This window comes from Apteryx rowi, unplaced genomic scaffold (genome assembly GCF_003343035.1).
Source record: "Apteryx rowi isolate R43461 unplaced genomic scaffold, aptRow1 scaffold_799, whole genome shotgun sequence".
NCBI classification, from domain to species: Eukaryota; Metazoa; Chordata; class Aves; order Apterygiformes; family Apterygidae; genus Apteryx; species Apteryx rowi.
The window spans coordinates 143,283-162,742 of NW_020451092.1; the positions used below are offsets into that span (position 1 = coordinate 143,283).

The 19,460-nt window shown below is 45.2% G+C and overlaps 1 protein-coding gene across 1 annotated transcript in view; it reads left to right on the forward strand.

The window, feature by feature from the left end:
- The first annotated feature begins 11,166 nt into the window (after positions 1 to 11,166).
- PCDH7 (protocadherin 7) overlaps positions 11,167 to 19,460 on the forward strand; it is a 138,310-nt gene continuing 130,016 nt past the window's right edge. Inside the window, exon 1 of the mRNA XM_026088924.1 lies at positions 11,167 to 14,349. Within this exon, the coding sequence (XP_025944709.1) occupies positions 11,167 to 14,349 (3,183 nt within the window). The remainder of the gene's footprint in view (positions 14,350 to 19,460) is intronic.

The following is a 19,460-nucleotide window of genomic DNA, read 5'->3' on the forward strand; positions in this document are numbered from 1 at the left end:
ACCATGGATAAAATAATCTAGCTTCATTTTCACAAATCATTGAATTAGTTTGCTTGACTTTATTTAAAAATTTGACTTAAGCTTCAGATCTGGAAGGAAGAAGTTATGTGCTAAAGCTCAGTAAAGTGAGAAGCAACTAAAAATGGGGATATATTATAGGAAGTGTCATGAAGTCATAATAGCTGATGCTATCATTCTTACTTACAACTATCAGAGTAGTAATAATACCAAGTGAAATCAATAACTTCTTCCAAGAATGGCACATTAGATGAAAACTAGAAACCTTTTTTCTCATTACTTTGCCTTCATCAACTTTTTGGAACTGTAGTAAGTTAAATATATCCACCTAAAACCACACTAAGTGTCATGTAGTCTCCTTTGAGAAAAAAATAGATGATATTAGAAATATGCTGAAATTTGTTTGAAAAAAAAAGTTAATAAGTAAAAGAGAATAAATAATTTAGTTTAAAAAAGTAGTTTCTCCSCTCTGTGCTGATGCATAATTCTAAAATTGGAACTTTCTCAGATTTCTGAAATCTGCTTTTTTCATTTCTCCCTTATATAATTTTAATTGCATTTGTTCATAAAACAAAATAAAATATACCTCCCTTTCTTCACCCTCATGTAATTTCCTCTCATTGTTCTATTTCTTATCTTCTCTTTCTAATCTATCTCACTAGCCTTCTCTATGGCACTTAATAGAAGAATCTTCATGGAACAATTTATTGTACTGTCTGGATTTTGCTTGTTCATCAAGGCCTTAAAATAAAAATAAAAGAATCGCACCACTTTCTGTATATTCAGCCAGTAACTGGTAACATCTCTCTTCATTTAGACCGACCTTTGACATTCTGGACAGCTCTATTCTTGTAAAATGCCAAAGTTATGCATGTTTTCAGTTTCTTTTCACCTGATTCTACTCTATCTATGCATTTATGCAACCCTTTGGAGGTGTTAATTCCTGTTTGTCAGAATATAACATCTTTTGTCCTGGAAAGGTCTACCGCTTTTTACCTGCCTTTTCACTCATTCTCCTTCTTTGACTGTGAAGCATTTAGATGTGCAAAATAATTTACTTGCAGATGAATGATAGAGACAATAGATAGGCAATACATAGACAAAACAGACCTGCAGACATGCAGTGGCCAAACAGCAGAAAATAAAAATATCATATCATCTTGTAGACTTCAACAAAGTATCAAACATAAAGCTTCAGATCTTATTAGAAAATTGCTAGKAAGGCAACAGCTTCACTGTTGCAGAACATGTTATAAATACACAAAAACAGATACTTTTAGACCTATATACACAGAGATGCCCACTGAATGCAGATCTCACCCATCTGGATTTCACAACAGTTTTAGATACAATATTTCATAGGAGAAGTATTAGTGAAGATTGAGAAGATAAGGAATTGAAGCAGCTGACTGATCAAGAGAGGACAACAGGTGGTGTTATGCGTTTGTATCACTAGAAGAAAGTTCTTAGTGGAGTTCTTCCTGGGCCAGTCTTGGGGTAGATCTTTTTAATACTTGAATTAAAAACTAGATCACAAAAAGTTGGAGCATGCTGCTGAAATTTGCTGATAACACAAGTCTGAGAAGCAGTGAAAACATAAAAACATACAGGAAGAATCAGATGACCTCAATGACTTCTATAATAGAAATGGGATTAAATTTAATAGTACAAATAGCAATATAACAAGATTTTCTACTCTAAACTGGTAGCTCATCAGCTAGAAATGACAGGGAAAAAGAAAGAGCCAGAAAAGTCAGTGAACCAGAGAAGGACTGTCAGCCACCAAAATGTGATGTAGCTTTGAAAAATGCTAATGTGAGGTATTAGACAAGGTATTTCCAGGAAAGAAAGGGATGTTTAATGCTGTTGCATCAGGCACAATATGTCCTTGTGATGAAAATCATGAACAAATATGGATCTCCATATTAAAGAAAGGTTCACTGAAACATTCACTAAAAAATGGAGCAGGTGCAGGGGAAAGCTATCGGCATGATGTCAGGAATGCAGAACTTACTTCACGAGAGGACATTGAAAAACTCATATTATTTTGCAAACAATAAGATGAGAGAAATGCTGTAAAAACACGAATTTGTAAACAGARCCTGAGGATGTTTATTGTGAGGTCTTAAACTTTGAGATCAGTGTCAACATACGAACAAATAGATACAGAATAGCCAAAATAAATTTAAGCTCAAAAATCAAAATATTTCTAGCCATGTGAGGAATTAAGTTCCAGAAGACTATAACTGTAAAAGTACTAATTGATTGTAAGAGATACCTATGTACTTGTACTTGATTTATACAACATGTCTGAATGCAGTATTGGAGGATAGGACTCCCAAGGGTCCACTTCCAGTTTATTCTGACTAATAAGTACAATCTCTGTGGACAGGCAAAATAACATTTACACCACCAAGTGGTTTAATAGTATTTATTTTGATTAAAATGCACATCATTTTCTTCTTCACTCATCTGCTTAAGATTTGCATGAATGCTTTAGAAAGCATTCACTCACTAGGTGCCTAATGGAAAGATTATTTAGTCAAAGTACTTCCATTGACTTCTGTATGCTTTGGATTAGGTTCTATATCCTTACCTATCAACCAGCTGCTGCAGGCTTCCAATTTTATCACAATATTAGACTGCTTTTCTCTTTTTCACATGATCTTAAAAGGCAAAAAAAGTGGTACACTGTGGCTGCCCTGTCTGTTCTTTAATGTGCTTAGTTTGCAGTTATTTCCTGCTGAGCCCTGGATGAGGTTTAGTTTGTTGAAGAGCAACTTTTTAATCAYCTCACAGAATGAATGAACTGGAAGATATGTCAGGCTTCTATCAGAAGATGAAAAATGTGAAAATTTATCAGTACCTCTCTTCTTCTAGATATATTGTAGGTCATAAAACCCCACTCTGTACAGTACTTATTACTCTTATAAAAGAAGCTAAAAATGCAATTATGCCAAGGATGATCACCAAAAAACTTTGCAGAATGGTTAAAACAGACATAAAAGTATGGCTGCCTGCACACATGGCAAAAGTGGAAGAGAGGCAGCAGGAGAACAAATGATTTCAAAGACAGACTACACATGTGTAGTCTTCCCCATGGGAAGGGTACCTGTCACCCCTTCTGTCTTATTTTGGAGAACTAAGGTAGCAGTGCAAAACTTGGTTAAACTTGCTTGGTGTGACAAAATACTTGGTAAAGCAGTTTTAATCATTGCAGAAGAAGGCCAAATAAGGTCCAACAAGTAATCAACATTTTGGTCCTACTCTAAATTATCTATCTCCCTTGTCTCCATACTTATTTCCTTAATCTATAGCAACTGTGTATTGATATAGCCCTCATTTCAGCTGGAGAGCAATAAATATTTTTGATGAAGCAGACAGAAACATTAAAGGCCCCACATGAATAAATGAATATATATGTAAACTTAAAAATTACAGTTTAGGGTATAGCCAATAACATATATTGAAAGTAAGACATAGAAGGGAATAGCACTCTCCAGAAGATGCAGTTATCCATAACAATATCTGAATTTTAATATCAAAGATTCTTTCTGTGAACACTGCAGAGGTGCTATTTTGCTTGGGTATTTTCTCTGCTGTTCAACAGGAAGCTGACACAGTAGATTCAGGAAGACATGCCAGATCTTTTATGCTATACTGAATTATAGTAATAATAAATTAAAGCTGCACAGGATGCTCTAGGAGTATCAGACAAAAGATTTTATGATCTCATAATTCTCTTTTAAAAATTAAATAACACTTTAACTCTTAGGAAAAGTATTTACAGAATCCTGATAATAATAATAATAATAATAGTAATAATAATAATAAACAACATGCAGACCACAGAACTGAAAAATAATATTAGATTGAGAAGCCTTGAAGAGGATGCAGAGGTAAAATGATTTTAGAAAATCTGTGGACTCAGTTTTGGATATAAGGGATAGCTGATAGAAATATATAAGTACAGTAGCTTGAGAATAACTTTATTTCAATACAGCTACAAAAGTTTAGTAYATTTTACTGGTTTCCATCAAGTTTCATGACACAAGACTTTCCTTTGTATGCATAGTTCTCTGGAACACAAATTTGCTTTAAACTCTCTTCAGAATGAGCTTCTGTGACTTTCCATCAGTCCATCAAATAAAAATTTCCAGGCAGTGCATCAGATAAAGAGGAAATAACTGCCACTTATTCAAAGACAAATACTGAGGTGGATGCAGAATATATTAAAAAACTATACAAGTGCAAAACTGTATGGTCTGATGAACCTAATCTGAAAAGACCTATTTGCTAGTGGCTTGCGGRGTGACTGAACAGGTCATTGTACTTTCTTCTATCTCATAGGGATAATCATCTTTTCTTTACAACGCACTTTGAGACTTTCTATGTGCTCACTATAGATATCAACACTGGAAACATTATATCATAAAAGAACCTACATTATTTCCAAAAGTAACTGTGATGTTCTGTGTTAGTGAATCCATAGAATATCAACTGTACCCATTTAATATTTGCAGTGAAAATGAACACATTTTTCTCTCTTTGTCAGTGCTACCTGGTTCTCATACATTTCATTTAAATTAAATCCAACTTTAATTATCTCCCCTGAATGTCTCATTGTATCTCTTTTAGATAGCATATATGSTAATAATGCATAATATCTCTCTAATTGTGCTATGAATTCAAAACTCACCTTAAATGCCTTTTTTTCCTATAGTTTACTTTGTATTTAGAGAAATCAAACAATAGTTTGATTAAAAAATAAATCTATAAAATAATGGGGCTGKGTATAGCGCTCATTTATATTCCTTCAAATCCAGGAAAGCCTGTAGTTGCATATGAGGTATAAATCTAACCAAAACCTGCCTTACTTCATGCAAATCCATATGATTTCTAAAGACCTTTCATTATTTTTTACTTCTGATTTTAAGCACAATCCACCTATCTTTTCTGCATGATTTTGAATGGTTAGATTTTTGTCAACATCTGGAAAAAATCACTCTTTCTGTAAATGGCATTTCAAAAACAAATCTTATAGAATAAAGTTATTTTTAAAACAAAAAAGGGGAAAAAATCCCCTCAAGCTTAATCATGGTGATTTGTAAAGAAGATAATATACGCTAAAATATTGGTAAATAGAACCACAACCTCTTCTGCTAAATGTTATTTTTAAGCATTCTTTATAAATCTGAAAACTCAGAATTGAAGATAGAATCATGGCTGTACAAAAAAAAAGAAAAAAAGTTCTTATTTTGAATAAAACTCAAAYATTATTTTAAGAACATAGTTATATTTATGTAAGATTTAACCACTGATRTCCAACACAGATTATTTTTGCCCTATCAGTAACTTCTGTAATGTATTCTCTACTTCTAAATTGTCAGAGTAAAAGAGAGAAGATTTAAACAAGATAACTAGTTCCATGTTTGGCTTGCATTAAGTTAAATAACCACAAAAGCAAACAGTTAATAACTGATTAAAAGGAAATTTGTGGTTTCCTTATTTAAAGTCTTAAGTTTTAATATCCACCAGAAAGGCCACCACTGCAATGAATATTTTAAACACTTCTGTCTATTACACGCTACTACACAGCAAGCATATTTGCAAAGCTGTGAAAGACCCTGGGCAAGTGTCAGCACTCCCTGTAATTCAGCCGACCTCCCACTATATTCACTGCCGCGAGCTAAGGGAGCTCTGAAGCAGCCAGGGGGAGGTTGTCGTAGGGAAGGGAGGTGAAGAGATCACAACAGAATTGCACCAAATCAGCAAGACACTTTCAAAAGATGAAAGGTCAAGGCAGGCTCAGTGCTGTTGTGCTGTCATTTCCTCTGTTTGTCCCTTGGTGGAGTTCTTGAGTTAGTTTCTCCCTTCCGTCAAACGGCTTTAACTGCTTTATGTGGGGTTTTTCTTTGCTGTTTTCCCCCTCCTTTAGAACTGGCTGTCATGTTTACTGTACTTAACCTTTTCCTCATATTATTATGAATATGTTACTTTCTTTCAATGAAAGCCCACCTGAATTTTTTTTTCCTTCGGGAGCTTCTTCCTCATTTGTGTGTGCGCGTGTATGTATATATATAGAGAGAGAGAGAGAGCAGTACACAATAACATATATTTGTTAATTTATATAGCGGTATATATGTTTCAATAATCTCTCTCTCTTTAACCCGAGGTGGCTCCCCACTGCGGATCCTAGATGTGATTTTCCGGTGAGAGCCACCGACATTCCTAAGCTGCAAAACCAAACTGTGCTGGGTGAGCGAGCCAGCTGCGGGGGGAGCTCGCACCCGAGCGGCAGGAGCCGGGCTCCGCCAAGAAATTCAGATAAACCAGCGTGAATTGTAGCTGCATATTTCAGCGAGGACGCCCTGTCTTTCCAGTCGCCACCTACAGCCGCAGCGCCGGCGCTCCGGCAGGCAGCTCGGGGGAGGCCGGGCAGCGGGAGCTCCCGGGCTGCTCCCGCAGGATTCCCCGCGCCGCGCCGCGCCGCGCCGCGCCGCGCCGCTGCGCCTAGCAGCCAGACGGAGCCTTTCCCACACGCAAGATGCCACCTCGTTGGCGTTATCAGATGGTCCGTTTAAAGACACGAGCTCTTATTTCCTCTCGGTAGATCTCCAGCATCCCGGGCTATTTTATTTATTACAGGCGATTACGTTTGTGATCCTGTTTCCCACTTGACCTCACCAAATCAGGAGGACAAATACCGCGCGTGTGGGCGCTATGTGTGCAGCTAGGAGAGGGGGGCAGTGTGTGTGTGTGTGTGGGGGGGGTTGTACTGCCCAACAGATTTGTCCGAGGGGGCCAGCGCTTCCCCGCCTGAAACAGCTGGGCTCGCTGCCACTGACACCGAAACAGCTGGGAGCGCAGTTGACAGCGGGAGCGAGAGTCCGTAGCGCCGGGATGGCGGCGGGGTGAGGGCGGGAGGAGTGGCGGTGATTCCCCTCTCCCCCCAATACGCGGCATGCAGGGCCGGGGGGCCAGGGGGGGCCGGGGCCGGGGGGACACGGCCAGCACAGCCCCGTCCTCCCCTCCCCGCGGCCGGGCACGTGGGCCGGGAGCAGCGCTGCCATCCACCATGCAGCGCACGTCGGGCCCATTTCCCACGCCGGCCGCCTGCCCTAGGGGAGGAAAGAAGGAGAAGGGGGAGGAAGGGGGAACGAGAGAAAGGGGGGGGCCGTTACCTCTGCTCCGAAAGAGGAACCAATCCACTGTGAAGGACGCAGCACTCCCGAGCAGGAAAGACATTGCACAATGAGAGAGATTGCATGGGAAGACACTGCAAAAGAGAAAGAAGGGGAGGGGGGCTGAGGGGGGCGCAGACCGCATGTGAAAGGCATAGTGTGTGTAAGAGAGGCCAGAGAGGGTAGGAAGGGGAGGGGGGAGAGAGTGCACATGGCAAGAGAAAGAAATCGCTTATTCGCTTGAAGAATCAAGCTCTTGCAAAGCAGACAGCAGTAGTAGCAGGCATGGGAGACAACGGGGAAGGAGACATAGACAAGAGGCGAAGAGTCCATGCCGTGCAACAGCCCGGAATCCGATTAAAGTTTATGGCGAGGAGGTTAAAAGCGCTTTCATTCCGCCCCTCTTCTGGCGAATACATTAAGTTTCCTGGCTGCGTTTAACAGCACAAAGGAAAGGGAACAGCGGGAGCTTCGGGTTGTAATTGTATTGCTAGCGCAGGGAGCCAGTGTAATGCAGTATGCTGGTATTTCTACGTACTGGTATGTCTGGATCTTACACTGTGGGCAAAATTTCCTCCTCTCGGAGCTCCAGAACAGCGAGGGGGAATTTTGATAAATTCAAGTTGCTTGGCAAATATAATAGGGATTTGGTATTAATCCTACTTAACCCGCTGCGAAGATGCTGAGCTCCTGAGCCCCCCTCCTCCGTACGGGACTGCGGCGGTGAGCACTGAGCCTGCGCCGAGTCGGGCTTTCTCGCTGATGCTGCAGATATAAAGCCGAGTGTCTCCAGCATCAGCGGGGGAGGGTTTTCGCGTCCTGGCAAAGCAGCGAGAGCGGCAGGGGCCGGAGCCGCCGCCGCCGCTGCCGCCGCTGCCGGCGGAGAAGCCTCCAGCCCTGCGGAGCGGGGGGCAGTCGCTCATTCCCCGGCGCGGACTCCATGCAGCGCAGGCTCTGCCCCTCCGTGGCTCTCGGCTCCCCAAGGAAAGAGGTGGCAACCTTCCCCCCCACACTGACTCACCGCCCCAGACGACAAAGGCACGCTCTGACCGTTGCTTTGAACCATCCCAATATATCCGGCTGCTTTCGCTCAAATAGTTACCATCATGAAAAAAAAAAGGACATTAGACTGTTTTCTCTTTATTTGCAAGAACCGTTTAAAACAAAGAACAACCCATAGACACGCACACACAGAGAACCCGCAACAACTTGTTTTCCCACACGCGTTCACAGAGGGAGAGACCAGCTGGACTCCTGCCTCCCCCGCCCTGCGCGCACACTCACCCCCCGGCTCTCTCCCACCGCCTGCCCCATGCACGCCCAGGTCCTCCCTCTTCCGCCAGCCTTCCCGAGTCTCCCTCTTTTTTCTCCTAGATGCGAACGGAAAAGGCAGGTATAGGAGCCAGGCATCACCCAAAGAGCGGAGGCACGCAACTGCCATGGGCGATTAAATGCCACAAAGTCAAAAGGAGAAGAGAACTAGGGACGCTAGAATAAACAAAGTTGAGCGGAGAGTTTTAACGTTAAAGTTTATTCCCACTTACCCAGGTAGGTGACGCTACATTTTAGCAGTCATCGAAGCAGCAAGTCCCTGTGCGGAAATAAATCTGCTACTTCTTACATGTGTTTATTCTCCTGAAACTCTCGCCCCCTCCCTAGTCTCCTTCTCCGAGTTTTTTTTTTTTCTCTCTCTCCTAGGAAACCCGCAAACACTGCTGAAAAGACACATTCAAATGATAGTAATAGGAAGAACATGAACACAAAGCCCCAAAGGCTCGAACAGCACTGGGAAACAGGACAAAAGTCTAAGATCTAAAGCAAAGCCCCTTTCTCCCTGGAGTTTTATCCAGTTACAGTGACTGCAGCTATTTCACAAAAGCACCAACACGACAGGGAAAGGTGGAAATCTGTGCAAAACGAGTTTTCTTACCAGTGTGATTCCGCAAAATGCAGAGCCCGGAACGTGCACCAGCTCTGCCTAAAAGAAAGGCGAATAAACATTTTCTTTAAAAATCGTTGCTCGGTTCACAGTCTACAGCGGAGGTGGGGAGGGAAAGGGTGGGAGAGAATCACTACCGATCACGGCTTAGGGAAGGCAACAGCAACAACACTCTGGCGTGTAATGAGGATCGGTGCTGAGGACTGCACTGGTGTTTTGTGATGAGCAGCTATCCCACTTGCAGCAAGAGCAGCAGCAGAGACAGAGGGTAAGGCTGGGCTTTCTGGAGTGCAGCGCTTGACTCGTCCTCCCTCCTCCCTCCCTCCCTTCCTCCCTCCCTCCCTCTCGCTCGCTCGCTCTCTCTTTCTCTCTCTCTGTCTTTCTCTCTCTCTCTCTTTCTGTGTGTATGTAGCGCAGGCGGCTCTACTGCTGCAGCGTCAGGGAAGAGCTACCGAGAGGCTCCAGCAGCTCCCACCACTTTGGGCAAACTTGCCGGTTTACTGCCTTTTTTTTTTTTTTTTTTTCGAGTGGGAAGCTTCTCAGTTGCCATTCAACATTTTAAAGCACAAGCCGCTTTGCCGTGAAAGCGCCTGAGCCACACTTCTCTGAAAGACACAGGAGGGAATACACAATTGCAGATTTCACCCACCGTGGCGGTGCAGATCAGAGGAAACAACTGACTGATATCATTTTATTTGCAGATAGAACTCTGTGTATTTTTTTAAACCGCGTCGCGGCTCTTTTCCCCTCCCCTTTGTCATTCCGCTTATATGGATGTAATTCAGAATCTGTGTTAATTCACGTGGGGGATCCAGTTACTTCTTGTTCCGCTCCGGGTATATTAACAAGAGACCAATAATCGCCTTTGGACACACAGTCTTGTTGCTAACCTTTGAACTGAAAGGATCAAGTTCAGATCTGGTTACCTGCATTGGGACGGGAAGGAAGAGGCGAGAGAGAGAGCGAGAGAGCGAGAGAGAGAGAGAGAGAGACTGCAATCTCATTTGTGAATCGCTCTCAGTGCTGCAGATCCAGATTGCTATAACACATGCAGTGCAAATGCAGGTAAGGCACACACACAAACTGCGGATGCAAAAACAAACTTGGGACTGTTGTGTGTGTATGTTCATATTTACAGCCTTGCAAATTGTGGGCAAACGGCTTCTGCAGTTTCTGTATCGTTGCTTTGTGACTAATGACCTTGCGCAGAGTTGTTAAAAAAATCCTCTCCGGAGAAAGAGCTGAACATTTTAGGCGATCTCTGAAGATGGATTTGGGTGCTTTTCTGCCAACCAAAGGGGATATTCTATGGACTGCTCTGTAATACACGGGGTTCTTCTCCTATCAGTTGTACAGCTACCGACATTATTGGGATTTTTTTATTTTTTCTTTACCTTTTTTATTTTATTTTATTTTTTTTAAGAACTGCCCATTGCTAAGAGGATTTGGAGTTTTCCCGGACAAGAGCCCTTTGAATAAAGCGAATCACATTTTTTTTCCCGTGTTTGCAGAGAGGGGGAAGAATAAAGCTAATGCCTTGGTCGTAAAGGCTGAGAGAGAGCGCGCGAGAGAGAGAGAGAGAGAGAAAAGAGAGAGAGAGTGTGTGAATTGTAGTTAACTCCAGTGTCGAAGAAGACAACCTGGGGGGCTTCAAATCGCACAGTGCTGCTCCTGCTTTTATTGCAAACCTTGCAAAGTGATTACAGTAAAATCAGAGAGAAGGAGGAGGAGAAGGGGGAGGAGGAGGAAAATCCCATCCTATCTGCCGAGATGAATCTTTAAAAAGCAAAATACACTGTCCCGTGAACTGTAAATATATCGCAACTGGAAGGCAGGGAGAACAGCAGAGGAGCCAACAGCAGGGTTTTGACCACCAATTGCACCAGCCATGAGACAATAAGTTTCCAGGAACAGAAGGATTTTATAATTGATCACCCGGACGCTCAGCCCTTCTGTTGGCTTATCAGGGGAGTTTATTGGGGGGCGGGCGGGAGTGAGAGGAGGGGGGTTTTCGGTGCGAAGAAGATGAGGAAGATGCGGACTCTCCTTGGCTTTGTGCATTGCTGCTGCTGCTGCTTCTTGCTCCTCCTGCCTCCGCCGCTCTGGGTCAGCCTGGCGGCGGCCAAGCAGCTCCTGAGGTACCGGCTGGCCGAGGAGGGACCCGCCGACATCCGCATCGGCAACGTGGCTTCCGACCTGGGTATCGTGACGGGGTCCGGAGAGGTCACATTCAGCCTGGAGTCGGGCTCCGATTACCTCAAGATCGATAACATGACCGGGGAGCTGAGCACCACGGAGCGGCGCATCGACCGCGAGAAGCTGCCGCAGTGCCAGATGATCTTCGACGAGAACGAGTGCTTCCTGGATTTCGAGGTGTCGGTCATCGGCCCCTCGCAGAGCTGGGTGGACCTCTTCGAGGGCCGGGTCATCATCCTGGACATCAACGATAACACCCCCACCTTCCCTTCCCCTGTCCTCACGCTCACCGTGGAGGAGAACCGGCCCGTGGGGACCCTCTACCTGCTTCCCACCGCCACCGACAGGGACTTCGGCCGCAACGGCATCGAGCGCTACGAGCTGCTGCAGGAGCCCGGCGGGGACGGGGGCCGGCGCGGCGGCGGCGGCGGCGGCGGCGGGGGGGCGGCTTCCGCGGCCGCCGAGAGCGCCCCCTACCCTGGCGGCAGCAAGCGGCGGCAGGAGGCGGACGGGGCGGCCCGCAGCAGCGTGTTCGAGCTGCAGGTGGCCGATACCCTCGACGGGGAGAAGCAGCCGCAGCTGATCGTCAAGGGGGCGCTGGACCGGGAGCAGCGTGACTCCTACGAGCTGAGCCTCCGCGTACGGGACGGCGGCGACCCGGCGCGCTCCTCTCAGGCTATCCTGAGGGTGCTGATCACCGACGTGAACGACAACAGCCCCCGCTTCGAGAAGAGCGTCTATGAGGCGGACCTGGCAGAGAACAGCAGCCCCGGGACCCCCATCCTGCAGCTGCGAGCCGCCGACCTGGACGTGGGGGTAAACGGGCAGATCGAGTACGTTTTCGGGGCGGCCACTGAGTCCGTGAGGCGCCTGCTGCGCCTGGACGAGACCTCAGGCTGGCTCAGTGTCTTGCACCGCATTGACCGTGAGGAGGTGAACCAGCTTCGCTTCACCGTCATGGCCCGGGACCGGGGCCAGCCCCCCAAGACAGACAAGGCCACAGTAGTGCTAAACATCCGTGATGAGAACGACAACGTGCCCACCATTGACATCCGTAAAATYGGGCGCATCCCACTGCGGGATGGCGTGGCCAGCGTGGCCGAGGACGTGCTGGTGGACACTCCTATTGCACTGGTGCAGGTGTCAGACCGGGACCAGGGCGAGAACGGTGTGGTGACCTGCACCGTGGTGGGAGACGTGCCCTTCCAGCTCAAGCCGGCCAGCGAGGGTGAAGGGGAGCCACAGAACAAGCGCAAGTATTTCCTCCACACTTCAGCCCCTCTGGACTACGAGGCTGTCCGCGACTACAACGTGGTGATCGTGGCCGTAGACTCGGGCAGTCCCAGCCTGTCTAGCAACAACTCCTTGCTGGTGCGGGTCGGGGACACTAATGACAACCCTCCCGTGTTCAGCCAGGCCGTGCTGGAGGTTTCCTTCCCAGAGAACAACTTGCCCGGTGAAAGAGTGGCCACAGTGGTTGCCACAGATGCGGACAGCGGCAAGAACGCTGAGATCACCTACTCCCTGGAGCCCTCACCCCTCTCCTCGGAGGCGCCAGGTGGCATCTTCAGCATTGACCCGGACTCGGGTGACGTGTCAGTGCAGGCGGTGCTGGACCGTGAGCAACGCGACACCTATGAGTTCCAGGTGACGGCCCGGGACAAGGGGGTGCCGTCCCTGCAGGGCTCCACCACAGTGGTGGTGCGGGTGGCAGACCGTAACGACAACGAGCCACGCTTCATGCAGGATGTGTTCACTTTCTATGTGAAGGAGAACCTGCAGCCCAATAGCCCTGTGGGCATGGTCACCGTGATGGACTTTGACAAAGGCCGCAATGCCGAGCTCAGCCTCTCCATCCAGCCAGGTGAGCACGACCAGGCAGCCGGCATCTTCTCCATCGAGAATGACACTGGCACCATTTATTCCACCGTCTCCTTTGATCGGGAGCAGCAGACCAGCTACACTTTTAAGGTAAAGGCAGTAGATGGAGGCGAGCCACCACGGTCTGCCACTGCCACTGTGTCCCTCTTCGTGATGGACGAGAACGACAACGCGCCCATGGTCACCTTCCCCAGCAACAGCTCCTACACCGTGCTGCCGCCCTCCAGCAACCTGCGCACCGTGGTGGCCACTGTGGTGGCCACTGACGCCGACACTGGCCTCAACGCCGACCTCAACTACAGCATCATCGGGGGCAACCCCTTCAAGCTCTTTGAGATCGACCCGGCCAGTGGTGTGGTGTCGCTGGTGGGCAAGCTGGCCCCCAAGCACTATGGCCTGCACCGCCTGGTGGTGCAGGTGAATGACAGTGGGCAGCCGCCACAGTCCACCACCGCCCTGCTCCACGTCTTTGTCAATGAGAGCCTCTCCAACGCCAGCATGGTGGAGAGCCAGGTGGCCCGCAGCCTCCACACGCCCCTGGCCCAGGACATCGCTGGGGATCCCAGCTATGAGCTAAGCAAGCAGCGGCTCAGCATTGTCATCGGCGTGGTGGCCGGCATCATGACCGTCATCCTCCTCATCCTGGTGGTGGTCATGGCCCGCTACTGCCGCTCCAAGGGCAAGCACGGCTACGAGGCTGGCAAGAAGGACCATGAGGACTTCTTCACCCCGCAGCCGCACGACAAGGCCAAGAAGCCCAAGAAGGACAAGAAGGGCAAGAAGGGCAAGCAGCCCCTCTACAGCAGCATCGTGACCGTGGAGGCCTCCAAGCCCAACGGGCAGCGCTATGACAGCGTCAACGAGAAGCTCTCAGACAGCCCCAGCATGGGGCGCTACCGCTCGGTCAACGGCRGCCCAGGCAGCCCTGACCTGGCGCGGCACTACAAGTCCAGCTCGCCGCTGCCCACCGTCCAGCTGCACCCGCAGTCCCCCACCGCTGGGAAAAAGCACCAGGCCGTGCAGGAGCTGCCCCCGGCCAACACCTTCGTGGGCGCCGGCGACAACATCTCCATCGGCTCGGACCACTGCTCCGAGTACAGCTGTCAGGCCAGCAGCAAATACAGCAAGCAGGTAAGAGAGCCGCGTGTCCCCGCTGTAATCCCCGCACGCCCCCGCACAGCTAGCTGCGCGCACACACACACACGCGCGCACACACACACACACCACACCGGGGGAGAGCGGGCATTTCCCCCCTCACAGCCTTCCCCCGCCGCCCACCCCGGCACAACCACACACGACCGTCAGGAGCAGCGACCCGCTACAGCCTCTTAGCCCACCCCCGCAGGCAGTCAGGTGCCCAGACCAAAACACAGCACGCAGGAAGGACAGTCAGGGATCGTGTTTCGCTAGGGTTTTTTTTTTTTTTTTTTTTTAATATTTAACAGCATTATTGTGCCGGCTTTTCACACCGGCCAGGCGGTCAGCACAGCCACGCCTCCCGGGGCGCCCCGGGGCCGCCTCGCCCCCACACGGGCGCTCAACGGCCGCCGGCCGCGGGGGAGGGGCGGGCCGCGGGCAACGGCTGCCGCCAACAGCCGCGCGGGGCAGGTCGGTAACGCAGGCGGCGCGCGGCGCGGGGGGCCTGGCGTGCCCTTGTCAGCGCGCAGGCCGGGCCGGCGGCGGGGGCTACCCTGTGTCAGCTCTCACCCTCCATTAGGGCCCATTTTAGGCGAGAAGAGGCTGAGGGCAGCAGTGAGAAGGAAGGAGACCTCCCTGGGCCCAGCTCCCGGGCCGTGCCTGTTAGGGACCGCTTGTGCCGAGCCCCTTGCAGCGGGGCCGTCGCCCGCCGCGCGGCGCGGGCGGAGGCTGAGCTGCCCCCGGGTGCAGGGGGCGAGCTCTCAGTGCGGGGAAGCTGCCGTCCAGGCGGCCGGGCGTTGTGGGGAAAGGGGTGCTGCCCGAGGTACACACGCCTCGGAAGGCTGTGAGTGAATGTGCAGCCGCTGAAACGCTAATGACTCCAATTATCAGGTCGTTCATTAAGATCAAAATCCTTTAAAAATCTACAAGCCTGTCTGTGATCTAATTTACACCATTGGAATTTCACTGGGTTCAGCAGTGGCTCTGAATACACGTAAATGCAAGTGAGCTTAGAATCAGACCCCGTATATTTTCATAGTTTTTTTTTTCATGCATATCACATGAAATTCATTAATTCAGACTAAGGGGCTCTCATTTGCCTGCCCAGCTCCTGTATAGCTCAGTTCCTGCTGACTTCAGTGAAACCTCTCAGTGAGGTGTTTCTTCGTTTAAGAGTGCCACAAGTGACTGGCTCTGATCTTGGCTCTGCTGACTGAGATCGGTTCAGTGAAGCTCTGACAGCCTAAAACTGCTATGAGAGGGACTTCTTTACAACCCCTCAAATAAAACAGGAATATCACAGTGGAGAATCATGCCCCAATGAATGCGTCAGTGTTATTTTATAAGACATATGTAGCCTGAACAGAGATCATTTTCCATGGAATAATATTTGGGTGTTTGTAAAATGAGATAAATGATAAACACTTGGTGATTTCCATTACATCTTTCCATTTAAGATTCATATTCTGAGAGTTTTCTCAGCTACAGTGCACATTACACAAGAATCTAGAGATAAATGAATGCTGATTCATGCAAATAGGGAGCCAAGTCTGGAACAGGGAAATTCTGACTAGTTTGACAAAAATGCTTTCTTTTCAACTTATTAACATGCAAATATGGTACACTATGGCATTTTTTATACTTTGAGACGTCTGCTAGGCTACTACATTTGAAGTTTTACAGTGTGTAACCAGTATTTGCATTCTGCTTAAAAATACTTGAAATACTGTGAAAGGAAATGCATTGTATGAGTCGCTCAGTCCTCCAGATTGCCAGAAATATGTGATTGATGTATTATCTGCCACTATTTTTGTGTATGTTGTTTTACAAGTCATACAGATGTTTTATAGAACATTTGACACAGTAGTTTCTGGGTGATACATTTCATTAGTTCTCTCTTGGATAGAACATTACAATTTCAGTTTGAAAATATAGTCTATATAAAATATGAATACTAAGAAAGTTCCCAGGCTTACATCTGGTAAGGTTTATTAACCACATAGTAGACAGATTATGACTTTTTAGTGAACGTTAACAACAAAGTAGAAGTGGAACCTATGTGAACCAGATATTAAATCTTTCTTGCTGATGCAATTCATCTAAACATATGAATTAAAACCTGTCAAAAGTGTAATTTATTTTCAGTGGAAAAAAATGACTTGAAAGGTAAATGCAGGAATGGTGAAGGATTACACCACACAGATGACTATTTTGCTTGATAAAAACCTTCTTTGAGATTATACTGCAAAAATATATTTTGGTTTGAATTATTTAACATTCTGTAAAGACATATTTTTGATATACAATACATTAAAAGACTTTTTAGTAGAAGAAAATGGCTTTACTACACTTTTACTTGCAACAATCAAACTGAAAGAAATACATTCTGAATTGCTCCATTATTTATTTAGCTTGGTATGAAACCAGATTCTCAGTGTCTGACAGTTTTTTTTCTGTACTTGATGTCTCATTTGTTATGAAGGTTAATTTAGCTGAATACTTTATAGCTGATATTCTAATGCCATGTCTTTTTATTTTTAAGTATGTTGAAAGTTCTTGTGCACCTGTAAAGCATGCACAAAAATTAAGGAGAGTTTTCAGAAGATAGTAAGGGTAATGCTAAATAAAAGCCTTTATAAGAGACTATCAGGCACAAATTTCTGTTACAGTTTTCCTATAGGTACTTGCCAACTTGCTGCTGAGTGACATTTATATAATTTTGCTCATGCTTTTGCATAATACTGTAGGCATTAAGACATATTTGCATAAATAGTACATAGACTTGCCATGTCTCAAACATTGGCAGTGGAGCATTTGTCAGTTTATCAGGCCAAAATATTAGTGTTTTTAACGCACAAACCAGGTGGAACTCTTGTTCAGCATGTTGTTTATAGAGAAATGTGAAGCAGTTATAAATAAACTATTATGATTTGGTGTTATAGCAGATAGTTTGTAGTTCAGCTGTACATGCGAAATAGTACAAATGGCAAAATAGCTTGCACATTATAGAGAGAGTAGCTGAAACTTGTATGCCTGCTTTGACTAAGGATTCCTGCCTTTGTTCTAAGGAGACATTAGAAGGTGTATAAAGTTTTAAAACAAGTAAGTAGACATAGCAGGAAGTATGTGTTCTAGGTAATATAGGTAAGAGCAATACTCATTTTCCATTAATGTAATTAGAATTGGTAATTGATACTTTTGTATATCCACAATATAGCCGCTAGGAAATAAAGTCTCTTCTTACATAACTGATTGGTGTACCCAAGTGAGTACAAGTTGTTTTCATTTTGATTATGTGACATTTCCTTCTTGAATACCTCACATGAGTTCCCAAGTGCATCTTGTTCAATACAGTACTTTATAGGAGAACATAAATGGAGAAAACTTAAAACAATTTGTAATTCTGTTCCTTCCTGAATTAAGTGTTTAAATAGAAAGTTTAAAACTAAGTTTCATATTCAATAGACTTAACATTTCACCTTCACTTTTTCAATTTACCTTTCACGAGTTCATTTTGAAAGCTACTCTTTTTGCATGATACCACTCTCTGAAATACTCTTTYAGGCTCCCAACTTAACAATTCTGTTCAGTAAAGCTCTTACATACATGTCTATTTAATGGTAAGCAAATGTTTAAATTCCTTAGTATTCAATAGGTCTTAAGCACTTGCCAAAAGTTAAACATATGCCAAAGTATTTTTGCTGAATGGGGATGAGTTTAAGCAAGTGTTTTCCTGGATCACAGATTTAAAATCCCAACCCTCAAGATGCTGAGCAATGCCTGTCAGGAGCCTGGATGCTATTAACTTTCAGCAAAGACAGCCAAAGATAAGAAAGCTCAGTGTGTAAGAGGAATCACTTTGCAGCTTGGAGGGTTAATTCATAATTAACCCTCATAATCATAATTATAAATCATAATTATAAATCATAATTTTAAATCATAATTTTAAAATGTAAATAATTGTTTGTTTTCCCATATTAGTTATAAAAGTAACTTTATAATATATGCTGTTTTCTCCACTTTGTTTCATAGTGCAAAATGATGGTATTTGAGCAGGTTTCTTTCACTGAAACTTTCCGTTGTGAATATGGGATTTGCACATTAACAGCAACTGTTTGAAGACTAGGCCCATTAGAGCCTGTTTGCATTTTTTTGCCCATCATTGTTTCTTAGTTTCTTTTTTATTTACTCTGCTCTACAAACAATAATTATTGACTATTTAAAACACTGCAGGGTTTTTTATATGTATATTTTTAGAAATATGTCAGCCTTAGTAGGATTAGAGGAAACAGTATAGGAATTTCTGAGTAACATTATCCCTTTTCTTGGGGTGTACTGCTTCCTGGCCAGTTCTATAATCCTTTATGAATTATCCCTCTGCCTTTTCTGATTGGAAATATACTGTTCAGTGAAGAAAAATGTTTATCACACCAAAGTGTGCTGACAAATATAACTAGTTGCATTTCCTGTAAAGTCCCATTTTTGTAAAAGTGAAAGGTATAGAAATCAATTTTTTTGAAACTGCTTTGTAGGGTAGTCAGTTAATTGGTTTATAAACCTTTCAAACGTTAACCAGGATGTTGCACTGCAGAAGCATATTGACTGGTTGGTTATCACATATACAGTGACACTGTATCTATAAACTAAATAGGTCCATTTCCTCATAAATACATACACGTAACAGTGGCCTTAACAGGACTCCATATTCATGCATTAAGAGGGCAATCAGTTTAACAATTCAGGAAAGCATCATCTCTTTTCTTGCTTATGTACACACATGTACACACATAGACCTATATCAAAGACTATTTTTAATAATTACAAGCAACTCTCAAGAGCAAAGTTCTTCACAGCTTTCTGCTTAGCAAATGTCCTGGAGCATAATAAACATAACAACGTTATGGSAGCACCAATCCACTATAGACACAAAACATGGGAACATTGTCATTATGTATAAGCATTTACATTGAGGACTTCTTTCAGACATTTAACCTTAAAACTGTTTGTTGCAAAGTGTCCAGAAGTGTATTTCAATTTTCTGTTCTCAATTTACATTATAATACATATTTTACATTTAGTTTTTAAAAATGGCCCATATTTGACCT